The 13,089-nt window shown below is 40.6% G+C and overlaps 1 protein-coding gene across 1 annotated transcript in view; it reads right to left on the reverse strand.

Annotated features, from left to right (window-relative positions):
- Positions 1 to 13,089, reverse strand: part of LOC139727305 (high affinity cationic amino acid transporter 1-like) — a 37,540-nt gene continuing 24,451 nt past the window's right edge. Inside the window, exons 3-6 of the mRNA XM_071638260.1 lie at positions 6,930 to 7,145; positions 5,526 to 5,758; positions 2,698 to 3,865; positions 1 to 2,034 (exon numbers count right to left, since the gene is read on the reverse strand). Coding sequence (XP_071494361.1) covers positions 1,850 to 2,034; positions 2,698 to 3,865; positions 5,526 to 5,758; positions 6,930 to 7,145 — 1,802 coding nt within the window. The 3' untranslated portion in view covers positions 1 to 1,849. The remainder of the gene's footprint in view (positions 2,035 to 2,697; positions 3,866 to 5,525; positions 5,759 to 6,929; positions 7,146 to 13,089) is intronic.

Raw genomic sequence — 13,089 nt, forward strand, 5'->3', positions numbered from 1 at the left:
AAACGCAAACGAGTGAGGTTGTAGCGCGCTTTGTAGCTAAAAATAGGTGGCAAGAAAACTCGTTTTTCTAGTTAGGTTAAACAGAGATGTTTGCTGGAGAGGCAGTTAGTTACAGGAAACTACCCGGAACAATTTCCAAAGACGTTTGAGTCAAATTGCACAAAATCTTATCCTGATATCCTTGGAGCGGATTCCGAAAGAAAGGAGAGAATGCACATAATATTGAGATTAAAAAAAAATATTGCGCTATGTTGTGGAATCTAACATAAGCATTTGCACAACCTTCGTTTAAAGTGAATGCATTGACACATAGGCGACTCAAGGCGACTTTATGTTAAGAGCTGGAGGTGAGTTACAATGATTCCATGATTTTTCATTATGTTACTTCTCGCATTCCTCGCCACACTCAAAGGCGTGACATCACACACTAAATGTTCTCACATGTCAATCCGTGATTAATGGTTAACCAATGACAAAAAATGCCCCAAAATGTCGCTTTGCTTCATCCCGTGTACACCACCTGAAAGTTCTGAGGGGAAAAAGAGAAAAGTTGTTGAATTGAATGATGAAAGCATAGTCACTTAACTTGCAAATGTTAGCCCAATCACACACAGAAATACACACACACACACACACACAAAAAAAAAACAACAACTTGCATGCCCTGTGCGCATACTTCAAAACTCCATTGACATACTCAGGTGGGTGACCTTGCAGAAAAAAAAAATGGCGACCAATCACAGCACTATTCCACACAAGAATGATGACTGCAGACTGACGTAATTTCCAGCTTTGATATCATAAATTGCACCTGACAGAAAATGAGTTGTTATCACAGTCATCACAACACCAAACACATTGTTTTCTAGGCCAGTTAAAATTCACAAGAAAAATATATACACTATAATACAGTCATGACATAGAGCCTACATAAAGTTTAAGTACTTTTGCTCGAAATGATTTCAAGGGGTGGATTTTTGGGAAACATAGCTTCAAGGTCCGTTACAGTAGGTTCTAACATTGTTTCTTGGAAAAGGATATACGTTGCATCACAGACAGACCATGCTATAGTACTATAACTGTAAATAATTTTCAAATAGTGTAAAGTAAAACGCGCATTACTGATACCCCCATTCCACAGAGATTTTCTCTCATCAGTCACTAATCGGAAGCAAAGTTTATCGCTTCCGCCAACTCGCCGAAGTGAATCGGATCACAGTCTGGTGAATCCGACTTGTGCTGGCCGACTATCAGGTTAGTGTCAGACATGTCAGCAGTGATCCGATGAAGCATCACACGTCTGACACTAACTTGATAGTCAACAATTCAAGTCGGATTCATCAGACTGCGATCCGCTACACTTCGGTGGGTGGCCGGAAACAACATACCTTGCTTCCGACGAGTGACCGATGAGAAAAAAAAAATCTCTGTGAAATGGGGTATGGAGAATTTGATGGTCTGCTTTATTTGGACCATTATACCGCCACCAACCAAGCAACGTGTGCATCGATAAAGATGATACAGCAACACAGGGTCACCTTTGACAAATACGAGTAGGGGGAAGCTAGCCCAGGTGGAAAAAAAGAACTGCCCAGATTACAATTTTGAGGAGTTCTGCAGAGAAGGAAATCAGATCGCTACCGACCAGGGCACCCTTTCAATCGAACGAGATCCGTCAAAATCTGCAATGTAACAAACCACTCGTATCACGAGTTTACGGGCTCTCTGAAACAAGCAATGATAATAGGCACGGCCACTATTAATATGTTGTATACTTCTTCATTTCAAATAGATATCTCAAATTTTGACGAAAATAAAGCGATATCTAGGACACGAATCTGGTGAGTCGTTACTCTTGCTTCTTTTCGGCCTCTGATGCGGGTGACTGTTCGCGGCGTTGACGGTTGGGTTCCGTGGAAGCATCGTAAAGAGATATTTCGTCGGCTTCCGACTCGTCGAGATTCGCGTGGGGTGGTGCGGCACCGGTCTCTTCAAGGCTATGTCGCATGCCGTAACCGAAGTATATGACGAAACCTTTCAGAAAGAAAAGTGACATAAATCATGAGGTAAGATGTGGACAAGTATTCCTGCATATTTCCGATATTTAAGCCTTCACATGCCTTATCCTCCCTGTTGATTATTTCACAGTCCTTTATCATGAAAACACTGAGCAAAATTTTCAAGAGTATTTTGAATGATGACACTTACTTACAACTAATCAGTTCGTAGCAGCATGCAGCTCGTTACTGTGGTAACTGCAATATTGATTTAGTTTGAAAAGTTTTAGAAAGCTTTGGAATGAAAATCCCTTTGTTTAGTGTGTCAACAACAACAACAACATCATCTTATTTACAGACGGGTCTTTGCTTTTGTGACGCAAGGTCACATAATAGGAGAGAAAGGAGTAAACACAAAAGGGTAAGTAAATCATGCATTCCGTCACTAGCTCTTATCGAGGGGGATTCACCGGTCCAACCAAGAAGCAGGTCTAAGCTAGCCTTTTGCAAATGCAGCTCGGAGTGAATTCGCACACAGCGAGCAGTGGACTCGCACGCACACAGCTATCGGATCGATCGGAGCGGAGCGAGCGCTCGCAGCTCGCCGCTCGTCCACTGCTCTCTGTGTGCGTGTCTTCAAATTATAGTGAGCTGCCTTTGCAAAAGGCTAGTCTAGAGCACTCTGTGAAAGCAGACTTACCTATAGCAAGCCAAACGACAAACCGTATCCAGGTTGCCGTGGACAGCTTGAACATGAGGAAGATGTTGAAGAAGACGGAGAGAACGGGCAAGTAGGGGACGAAAGGCGTGCGGAAGTAGAGTTCCATCTGGTTTTGCGGCTGCTTCTCAATGACCACTAGTAGCACCACCACGACGCTTATGAGTAGCACGAAGAGGACGATCGCCCACCAGGCTCCTCGAACGACGCCCTCTTCGCCGAAAATTAGTACAATGCTTAGAATAACGAAATCTACGACAATGATGGAAATGCAAATTACTACGCTGCGGTATGTGGCAAGAGTCGGCTCACGTGGGAGGGCGGCTGCACCAGATTTATCTCCCTTGGATTTTTCGTTTATCAATTGCTTGCTCATGCTTTGCTCGTCCTGAGCGGGGGCATCTTCGGGTGTGGTTGCACCCCTGGTGTCGCCCTGCGGACCGGTCTCGGTGCCGAGGTTGAATTCTTCTCCAGGAGAAAGGTTTGTGTACGTTTTGTGCTTCGCGTCCGAGGCGGCAAGACCGACCAGGGCAGTCTCCTCGGCCGGTTTCTTCTTCTTGTGCTGCTCAGCCAGGCGTTTGGCCTCCTCCTTATCCAAACCGATGACCCCGGGCTTGTACCGTAGCAGGAGAACGCATACAGCCACCATAGCGTAGGACATGAGAGTACCGATTGACATCATCTCAACCAGCTGCTCGATGTTGAAGATCAGCGCCATGACGGCAGTCAGCACGCCGGAGCAGACGGCGGCGTAGACCGGCACGTTGGTCCGCGTGTTGATCTTGCCAAGGAACTGGAACAGAATGCCGTCCTTGGCCATGGCGTAAATGATGCGTGGAAGCGGAAAGATGGAGCCCATCATTGACGACGACAGCGACACCATGGAGCCGACGGCCACCACGTACTTGGCGAACGGCAAACCGCGCTGGGCGAAGACCATGGCCAGTGGGGCGAACTCGGCCAGCTCGTCATACCGGACCATCAGCGTCATGACGGCGGAGACGGACACGTAGGCGACAAGGCAGATGACAAGAGTGAGGATGATAGACAAGGGGATAGCCTTGCTGGGGTTACGAGCCTCTTCCCCTGACGTAGCGATGACATCGAAGCCCACAAAGGCGTAGAAACAGGTGGCTGAGCCGGCCAGAAGCTGTGAAATACAACAAAAAGGGAAACTCTCACAAATGAGGACAGAAATGCGAACCATTTGAAGAAAAAGCCAGATAAAAGAACCATTTGAAGAAATTTTCTTAATAGTTCCTAACACATTGGATGATTTCAAGTTCGGTGCTAGTGCTAGTGCTAGTGCTAGTGCTAGTGCTAGTGCTAGTGCTAGCCCCCGAGTAACACCGTTAAATCGAGCTCCAACACCGACGGTCAGTTTAACGAGGCGATACCGATCAAAATTATCGATCATTAGCACTAAGTGTTGGAATCACAGAACCGCGAGCTCCGCGGGAATTGCGCGAAAAAGAAAAAGTGATTGCGCGTGATTACAGTCAAATATTAAAAGATGTAGCCAAAATTACTTAGTTTTAGAGACATACACAAGATGTAGTGAAAAAGACAGATTAAAATGCCACAAATTTCATCCACTCCTCAAAATACAACTATCTTAATTTTGCTCCCAGGCTCAGATTTATAGAGCCATGTCGAGAGTGTTCGTGTACGTTACGTGGGCGACCACAGCATAAGCGTATACTTTGCACGTAAAACGTGCATCTATTATGGACGTGAATATGAGTCTCGCTCGGCAACGCTAACACCAGCACCGAACTTGAAATGACGAAAATGTTAATCCCTAGGGGTTAGTGTTAGTCAATGGCGAAAAAGCACGTAAATCGCTAACACAATCGGTAGAGCTCGGTTCAGCAGACGACATTCAACACCGAGCCCAGCACCAACTACCGGAAATACGTCATAATTTTGAGGTCAACTCCCAACACCAACGTGATTTCAAGTTCGGTTTTATCGTCGGTGCTAGTGCTGAGATAGCACTAGCACTAGCACTAGCACCGAACTTGAAATCACCCATTGTTACCATGACTAACTGCTAAGAAGTACATTCATTACTATTAGGGGAATTTGTGTTGACACGGAAGGAACCTAATACTAATCTCTGTCGTAATCTAATCTTTTATCTAAAAAGGGCAACATGCTTGATACAAATACTGCACACATCGAAAAACAAACGAACAAACGCTAACATTCCAGACCCCAAAATGAAAATCAGACACAACTTACATGCAAAAGTTATTTGTACAATCGACCAGCCCCTGCTTTCAGAACGTACAGACGCACTCTTGAATATTGTTAACCCTTTAGGAACCGTTGGAAAATTGAATTGATGCCTGACATATTCTTATTCATGTTATTTGTATTTGGCTAGTTTAGAGCAGGACTTTTTAATGGAAACTTCTCCCCTTCGAACACATCATTTACCAAAGGCTCCCATAAGTTTTTCAGCGCGCCGATCCGACTTAGAGCCACTGTTTACCATCGGGAGCAAGTATAAGGAGATATCACTAATGCCCTCAATGAACTATAATTGTAGATGGTTTATACTAAAATAGATTTTGACAAAACTATTGTTTACATTCTGTTTATTTAACACTATTTAACATTGATTATACTGATTAGTATTTTACATTGGTTGTTTCTTTGCGTAACTCAAATTTCAGAACGATTTTGAAGCCCAAAAGCTGTCCACGTCCAAGTGGTAAATAGTGACATTCATATATGTGGAAGCAATATCATGCCCAGCATCCTCAGAATCATACTCCTAATTCAATCATGCATCTAACACCCACCCCTGAGAAGCCGAACGGAAAGAAGCCAGCTCCCTCCGTCCAGTTCTGACCCTCGACGAAGAACGCCCCGGCCCCGACGATGAAGACGATGACGACGATGTTGATGACAGTGAGCACCAGCATACCCGACGACGACATCTTTGCTCCGAAGGCGATGACGATCGTGACCACGATCAGGAGGCAAAAGGCCAGGAAGTCGGGGTAATCTCCAACCCAAGAGGATGCAAACGTACCTACGGTGTAGAGGTAGAACACGTTAAAGGCATAATTTACCATTTTCAGATGAAACAAAAACCCAGCATTAGTACTTCAAAATAGTTCTAAACTGTGAATTAGGGATAGAAACACCCAATGCAAAAATATGAACAAGTATAATCGATGTTTAGTATTGTTAAATATACAAAATGTGAACAATAGTTATAAAAAAAAGTTTCCAGATTAAACCGTCTACAGTTATGGTTTAATGAGAAAGATAGTGATATCTCCTTATATTTTAGACTTTATTGCGAAAACTATTATGGTAGAATGTTTAGTGATACAAAAGTCCTACACAGCATCAAAAGTGATATCTTGAACATTTTTTTTTTTAATTACTGCTCCCAAAGGTAAACAAGACCTATACTTGTTTTGAAAGTCATTTCAAGGTTTGAAATCAACAGATTTTGATCTGGGACGTTTTGGGTCCGAACCACCAGTAATCTTTCGTTTATTAAAGAAAACAAAAAATGATCTCCTGTCCAATATCCATGTTTTCCATAATGTCGTCACTGCATAGTTTATGCTTATACCGTGATTTGATATTGTACAATTACCAGTGATTACAGCGCATTAGACTACTATTGAGTTGTAGTAGCCGGAAACACCTGAAATTGATGCAATGAATAGACCTACATAGATTTTTTTTTTCAGCATTCACTCTATCGTGCGCGATCGCGTTTATCATTGTGAAATTCCCGGGATAAAACAGAAGATGTCTCATATTCTAGTGCAAGCAGGGTTCATACAAATGTTGGTTTTCGAATCTGGATGCTGAATAGTATCAAGATTGTTCAAAAACACTGTTGCTGATTGGTCTTTCGCCATGCCTACGACCATGTCAAACCATCAGCTATGAGCTACACTGAGACTAATAGACTACATGAAAGAAATACTCTTTTGTTTGAAGCGTATATTTTTATGCAGATTTCATGACCAAACATGATTTACAGTCTTTAAAAAAGAAAGTACGAAAATGTATAGCGTATGTATTGGTAATCAACCGACACTTCGATTAATGCAAGCTGGTATGTTTTGCTTGTTGATTTTATATTATCGCCATAAATTTATACATACGACAATCAACTTACACTTCGTAACATTGTTAGAAAAAAATGTACACAATAAATTAAGAAGAAATGCACCTACCAACATGAGTTTTGATGTGCGTGCTGATAGTGGCATTGAGCATCGAATCCAGGTACTCACTCCAGGCTTTTCCGACGCTCGCGCCGGCTATGATGTTATCCATGATCATACTCCAACCAATCACGAAAGCGAAAAACTCCCCAATTGTGACGTAGGAATAAGTGTAAGCCGAGCCCGTTTTGGGGACGCGAGCTCCAAATTCTGCGTAACACAAACCTTTAGGTGGAAAATGGAAATCACAATAAAGATGATAAGAATCGTTGTTTACAAACGGCATGCCCAAAACAAAACGATCCTAATAAAAGGTGGGACCCACCTTTTATCAGGATAGTTTTGTTTAACTTAGTTTTCGGATATCTCAGCCATTTCAAATCTGATTTTAATCAGATAAACTTTGAATTCCACTTAGAAATGTATGTTTTTTAACATTTCATAAAGTGATTTCTAAAAATCTCACAAAAGTTAAAAGTTAAATTCTCATCTCCATCAATACTATACCATTCCTTTAACTATACAATCCCTGGCAGGTGTTTGTTTCCAAGTAAAGTTAAACATAGCAACAACAGGAAAAAAATGGATTTCTGACAAACAGTCGAAGAAGCATGAATGATGAAACGAAAACAAAAATTCATCCAACAATGTCAAAGGGAACAAGAAAAAATAGCAGATAAATAGCAGATAATTTCCAGTACACGGAGGAGTGAAATCATTACCAAAAAAACAAAAAACAAAAATAAACAGTAAAAACAAATCGGCCGGACCAAAAATTAGGAAAACAACATTTCTTGTTACATTCAAATCAATGGCAGAATCGGAAAATGATCTCAGAAGATCAACGGTTACTTAACGTCCAAGGGGGGAGGGGGATCACATTGTATCCCTACCATATTTTCATTTGCCACTCCTACGCCCTTCACTCAATTTCAACCAAATTTGATGATTTTTCCTAAAATCTTATTGCAAATATTTTGATATATAATTTAGCTGTATCCGATATTGCTGGTTGTCCTGGTAACCGTAAACTGACAGCCATGTTAGTCAGATTTTACATGTTTTTCTGTTCCAAATTCATTTAAACATATAATAATGGATGCAATGGGGGTTTCTTGGCTGTAAATTGCTAAAGGACCAGAATGTGAAGTCAATTATTATGGTCATGAATTACCCTGAAATGGTCTTACTATTTTCTTTATTTTTGTATGACATATAGGCATAAAAATAGATATGATAGGTTTCATTGAAAATACAGCATTTTCCAAAGACTACCCTTTTATTTTGGGTCATTTTCACACACGTTTTGCCTGTAGTATCATTTTTTCATCATATTCTCGATCTGGAAACTCAAAATTGTAATATTACGGAAATGTGAAATGTGATAATAACATATGTACCAGTCCTATCCCAAATAATACATCGTAGGTCTCATATTTCTTCATATTGTAATGAATAGCGCCCCCATATGCTGACCTTGAAAATTTTCAACCACAACAAATTGTGAAGGTTAACTTGCTTCTCCTTTGTGGCAAATATAAAAATGATTGGTATAAAATAAAAACATACCTCGGATAAAGAATAAAGAAAAAACATGATTTTAGCATACATAAATTATTTCCCATGTATTTCTTTATATTTTGGTAAATAGCGCCCTCAATGGGTAAACTTGAGAAATTTCAAATGTTGTGTCATGTAGAGTATGAGTTGCTCTACCCATGTGCCAACTATGACGGTGATACATTAAGGGGGCACAATATCCCCCCCCCCCCCCCCTTGACCTGCAAGGAATCAAAATAGCTTGGGCTTTATATAGGGTTAATGGCTCGACAAAAGTAGACAACGTAATCATAGCAATGGTGGTTGTGTGAAAGCATAACCCATGAAGATAGCGTTGTTTCCATTTGTGCAAATTCAATTTCTGTGACGCGAACGCTAAGACGACGCAAGCAGCCTCCCAGGTCAGTGCAGGTTGCAATGGAAACAGTTGCCTCGCGCACGTGCAAAACACAATTTTTAGCCTAATAGCGTCGTCTTTAGCGTTCGCGTAGCAGATCTAAAGTTCGCTATTTTGGTCTTGTCGACGCAATAGCACAACAAACCACCATTTTGCTCTTCAGCAATTTCCCCGCACAAGTTTGCAAAAGAGTAGTGGTCGTCGACAACGTTGCGGTTAGTTGTTGTATTATCCCCCTTGGTTTGATTTGGGCTAATTTCTGTATTGATTTGTTCTCCACCACCTGTCCACGTACGTCATCAAATGGACAGAAAGTAAGCGAAAAAAAAGTATCCCCAAATCAACATAAAACAGGATTTGTTTCATTTCCGTAGCAATTCCTTCCTAACGACACGAAATATATAGAGAAATAAAGAAATAAGAAGGGAGAACAGAACACAGAAAACCCTGTTCGAAATCGATGGTCCCGTGTTGCAAACTTACACTAGATATTCCTTACCTTTACATACTACTATACGCTTACACCTGTACACTGTACACTGTCATGACATGAATATACGAAAGACGAGAATGTGTGGGATAATTCTTGCATGTTATACTGCCAGTATAGATCTTGAAATGAGTGGTTATGATATACGCTCTGGGTTATTGACTTTATGAGAGAGTGCGTGTACGTTTAAGTGTGACAGTGCTAGACAGTGTAAATAATAAATGTGCACGGATTGGTGTAAAGCTTGCGCCCGTGTGATAATGCAAATTGTGGCTTTTTATAATTATAAATGACGAGAAGAAGGACACGGTCCACATTACATCGGTATTATATTAAAGATTAGGCCAAGAAATGTATCAAGGACACAAGAGCTGGCTGAGCTCACAATACGCTTTCGAAATTAGTATGTAGCATTTCTCCGATGTGCCATTATTAACAGAAAAGATTGTTTGAATGGAAGGGTATAATTCAATATTCAATAAGAATATACAATATTCAATATAATATACTCTTTGCATGCAAAATGGGAGAAAGGTAAAGGTCATGGTATTGCATAATTCTTTGGACCACACGAATTGCAGTGAAATCTACAACCGAATCCAACTTAGCACCAGTGCAATCGGCCTGCTTGATTTTCACTATAGGAGGAAATACCTCTGTGCAACCAAACGGGGCATTCTGATGGCGGTGCCGTTTTTAAAGGGGGAAATCCCTCAGCCTAAACGTAATAGACGTTCAGTCGGTGTGCGTTGACACAATGAGACTCAAATATAAGGATCCGATTTCCACAAAATGGCGATCAAAAGATGGCAAAAAGCGTTTGGAACCCTTGCTTTATTGGAATCGGGTGTTCCGTTTTATAAATTCTGCGGTATATTACTAACAATTATAATAGCTCGGGAGAGAGGGGATAATCTGTGAAAATATGGGCAATGTACATGTATGTATAAGACCTTCATTCAGAGCTAATACACCATTCAAGTCGCTAATCTGTGAGGGTATAATCTATAAAAAGAGGATCATAATTCCTTGGTGTAACGCTGTTATATCACGATGTTACACCATGGTGCTCCTTATGTTGATGTAATGTGCAACACAGGTTGTACATTATTGGATGACCGGATCGTACATTGCATGTGGTGGTGGTGGGGGGGGGGGGGGGGGGGGCATGGAATCTATTCTACAAATTTGCTTGTTACAATGTAGTTGTATAATAAGGTGCAAAAGCAAGGAATCATTCATTCAAAAAAAGAAATAAGATCATTGCATGCATTCCGCCACATGCTTTATACGGAAGAATGTTTCCTCAAGATACACACTATGTTGATGTCAGCACTTCTCCGCTTGGAATCTGTATAGAGCTAGAGGGACATAGGTTTGTTTCTGTGTGGATAATATAACTATTGGCTATTTCTGAGAGAATCAGAACCTGGTCTATCTTCAGACTCATTGGGTCTTCGAACCCGAGCCATTAGGTGTCAAGGCAGCTCGCGCTCTCTGTACCTCTACATGGACCCTCTTTCTATCCTGATGAAACAATTTCAACAGAGTGGAGTCTAATTTAGTGTGATCTTCGTGTTGTGACTCCCGTTCATAGCTGCCATCCACAGCAGACATGCTTACAATTTTGGATTTTCCTGATCATGCGTGGAAACGAAAATATTTGTTTCTCTTTGATCGCTCTTTCAGCTGTATCCACACGGAACAACAGCAGACCTAACGTTTGTGAATTATCAACAGCGTTTGATAGACCGATATGATTTATTGGGACCTGGAAGCATTCTCTATGATAATATGTGGTTATTCAGGGATTTTTGTGGTTGTGTATGTGTGCGTTTGAATGTGTGTGTGTGTGTGTGTGTGTGTGTGTGTGTGTGCGTATGTGTATGTGCGTACGTGTTGACAAAAAAGTGTTTGTGTTTTAGGGGCACAGGGCTGCAGGAAAACACTGTTACAACAACGAAATCGGACTTTAGTGTACAGTGGTGTATGATGGAAGATAAGCATACAGTACATCCTCATTATCTTCTTTAGGTTTTAGTAATTTGCGTCGATTAATGTCTGATATCATGTCTCAAATGAAATGTTACAGAAAAGACCTATAGACCTATAGACCACTGTTGAAAGGAAAGTGTCTTGTATAAATCCTTATAGAAATTACAACATCTGGAAGAATGTAATCTTGAGAAATTAATGCTCTCCATAACGCTCCTATACGAGTCGTATACACAAAACCCAACAAGTGGCTGTATGTTATCAGTCTAGCTACTGCGTACCTATGGGCGCAGGTGTTACAGACGACAACCAATTACGATCAAACTGGCGGGAATTCCAGATTGCTCTCCGGTGATTTGTTCTTGCTCGACAAGACGTAGAAAATACATAATAGTAGAGCAGATAAGCCGAAGAATTGTGCAAAATTTGACTAAAGCATGAAACTTTCACCATTGTTAGTACATGCTATAAGATTAATTTTAAGATCGGGAGGTAAGTCTGAATTGACCTCTGATGACCTCTAGAGGTCAATGACCTCAAAATCTAAGAAAATTGATATTTTGCATCATTGGTTAATGATAAACACAGTAATGATGTACTAAAACTTAATTTTTGTCACAGTGAAATTGTCTTTATGATCCACAGAGCCCTGACAGGTTTCTACCTTTGACCTCTGATGACCTCCAGAGGTCAATGACCTCAAAATGTCAGAAAATTGATATTTTGCATCATTGGTTAATGATAAAACACAGTAATAATGTACTAAAACTTAATTTTTGTCACAGTGAAATTGTCTTTATGTTCCACAGAGCCCTGACAGGTTTCTATCTTTGACCTCTGATGACCTCCAGAGGTCAATGACCTCAAAATGTCAGAAAATTGATATTTTAATGCGTCAGTCATAACTGAAACACGATAATTATGTACTAAAAACTAATTTTTGTAAGAGGAATTGCCTCAATGTTCCACTGAGCCTTTCGAGTCAGATTTCTACCTTTGACCTCTGATGACCTCAGATGACCTATGATGAGGCCAATGACCTCAAAATGTCTGAACATTGATATTTGGTGCAATTGGTTGATGACAAACATGATTTAGATGTTATATTCATTTGTATTACAATTGAATTGTTTTCCTATTCCACGGAGCAAGAGAAATTACTCACGTGTCTCTACCTTTGACCTCTGAGGAAGGTGACAGGTCAATGACCTCAAAATATCAGAATATTGATATTCTATGTATAGTCAATGGTCAACTTTGTAATACCCGATGTACAATCATTTATGCTATAATAGAAGAATCTTGTCATTCCATGGAACATTGGTCATTAGCCTGTGCATTATATCCAACTTTGACCTCTCAGGACAATGAGAGGTCACTGAGGTCACATGTGTAGGCTTACCTGTATTGATGTTTGGCTTTATTGGTGTAATCGTAAATGCTTAATCATGTACAAATCACGCATTGACGTTTTGATCAAAGTATGTATGCACATTCCACAGAGCATTGGTTTATAGTAACAGGTCTCTGAAATGTGAGAGGTCAATTACTTCAGAAATAAAGCTTAAGTTTCTTGAGTGATGGCAGTGACCTCAAATATAACTGTTATGTTTGGGTTAGTTATGTAGACTAGCAAATATAGGCAAATATGGCCATTATCTCGACACTCGAGGAAAACAAGGCCCACGAGACTGATATACAGAGTGTTTAATCTATTCAGTGTAAGT

The sequence above is a fragment of the Diadema antillarum genome, unplaced genomic scaffold (genome assembly GCF_040938485.1).
Source record: "Diadema antillarum isolate AM-2024a unplaced genomic scaffold, OU_Dant_1.0 seq00000124_RagTag, whole genome shotgun sequence".
NCBI lineage: Eukaryota > Metazoa > Echinodermata > Echinoidea > Diadematoida > Diadematidae > Diadema > Diadema antillarum.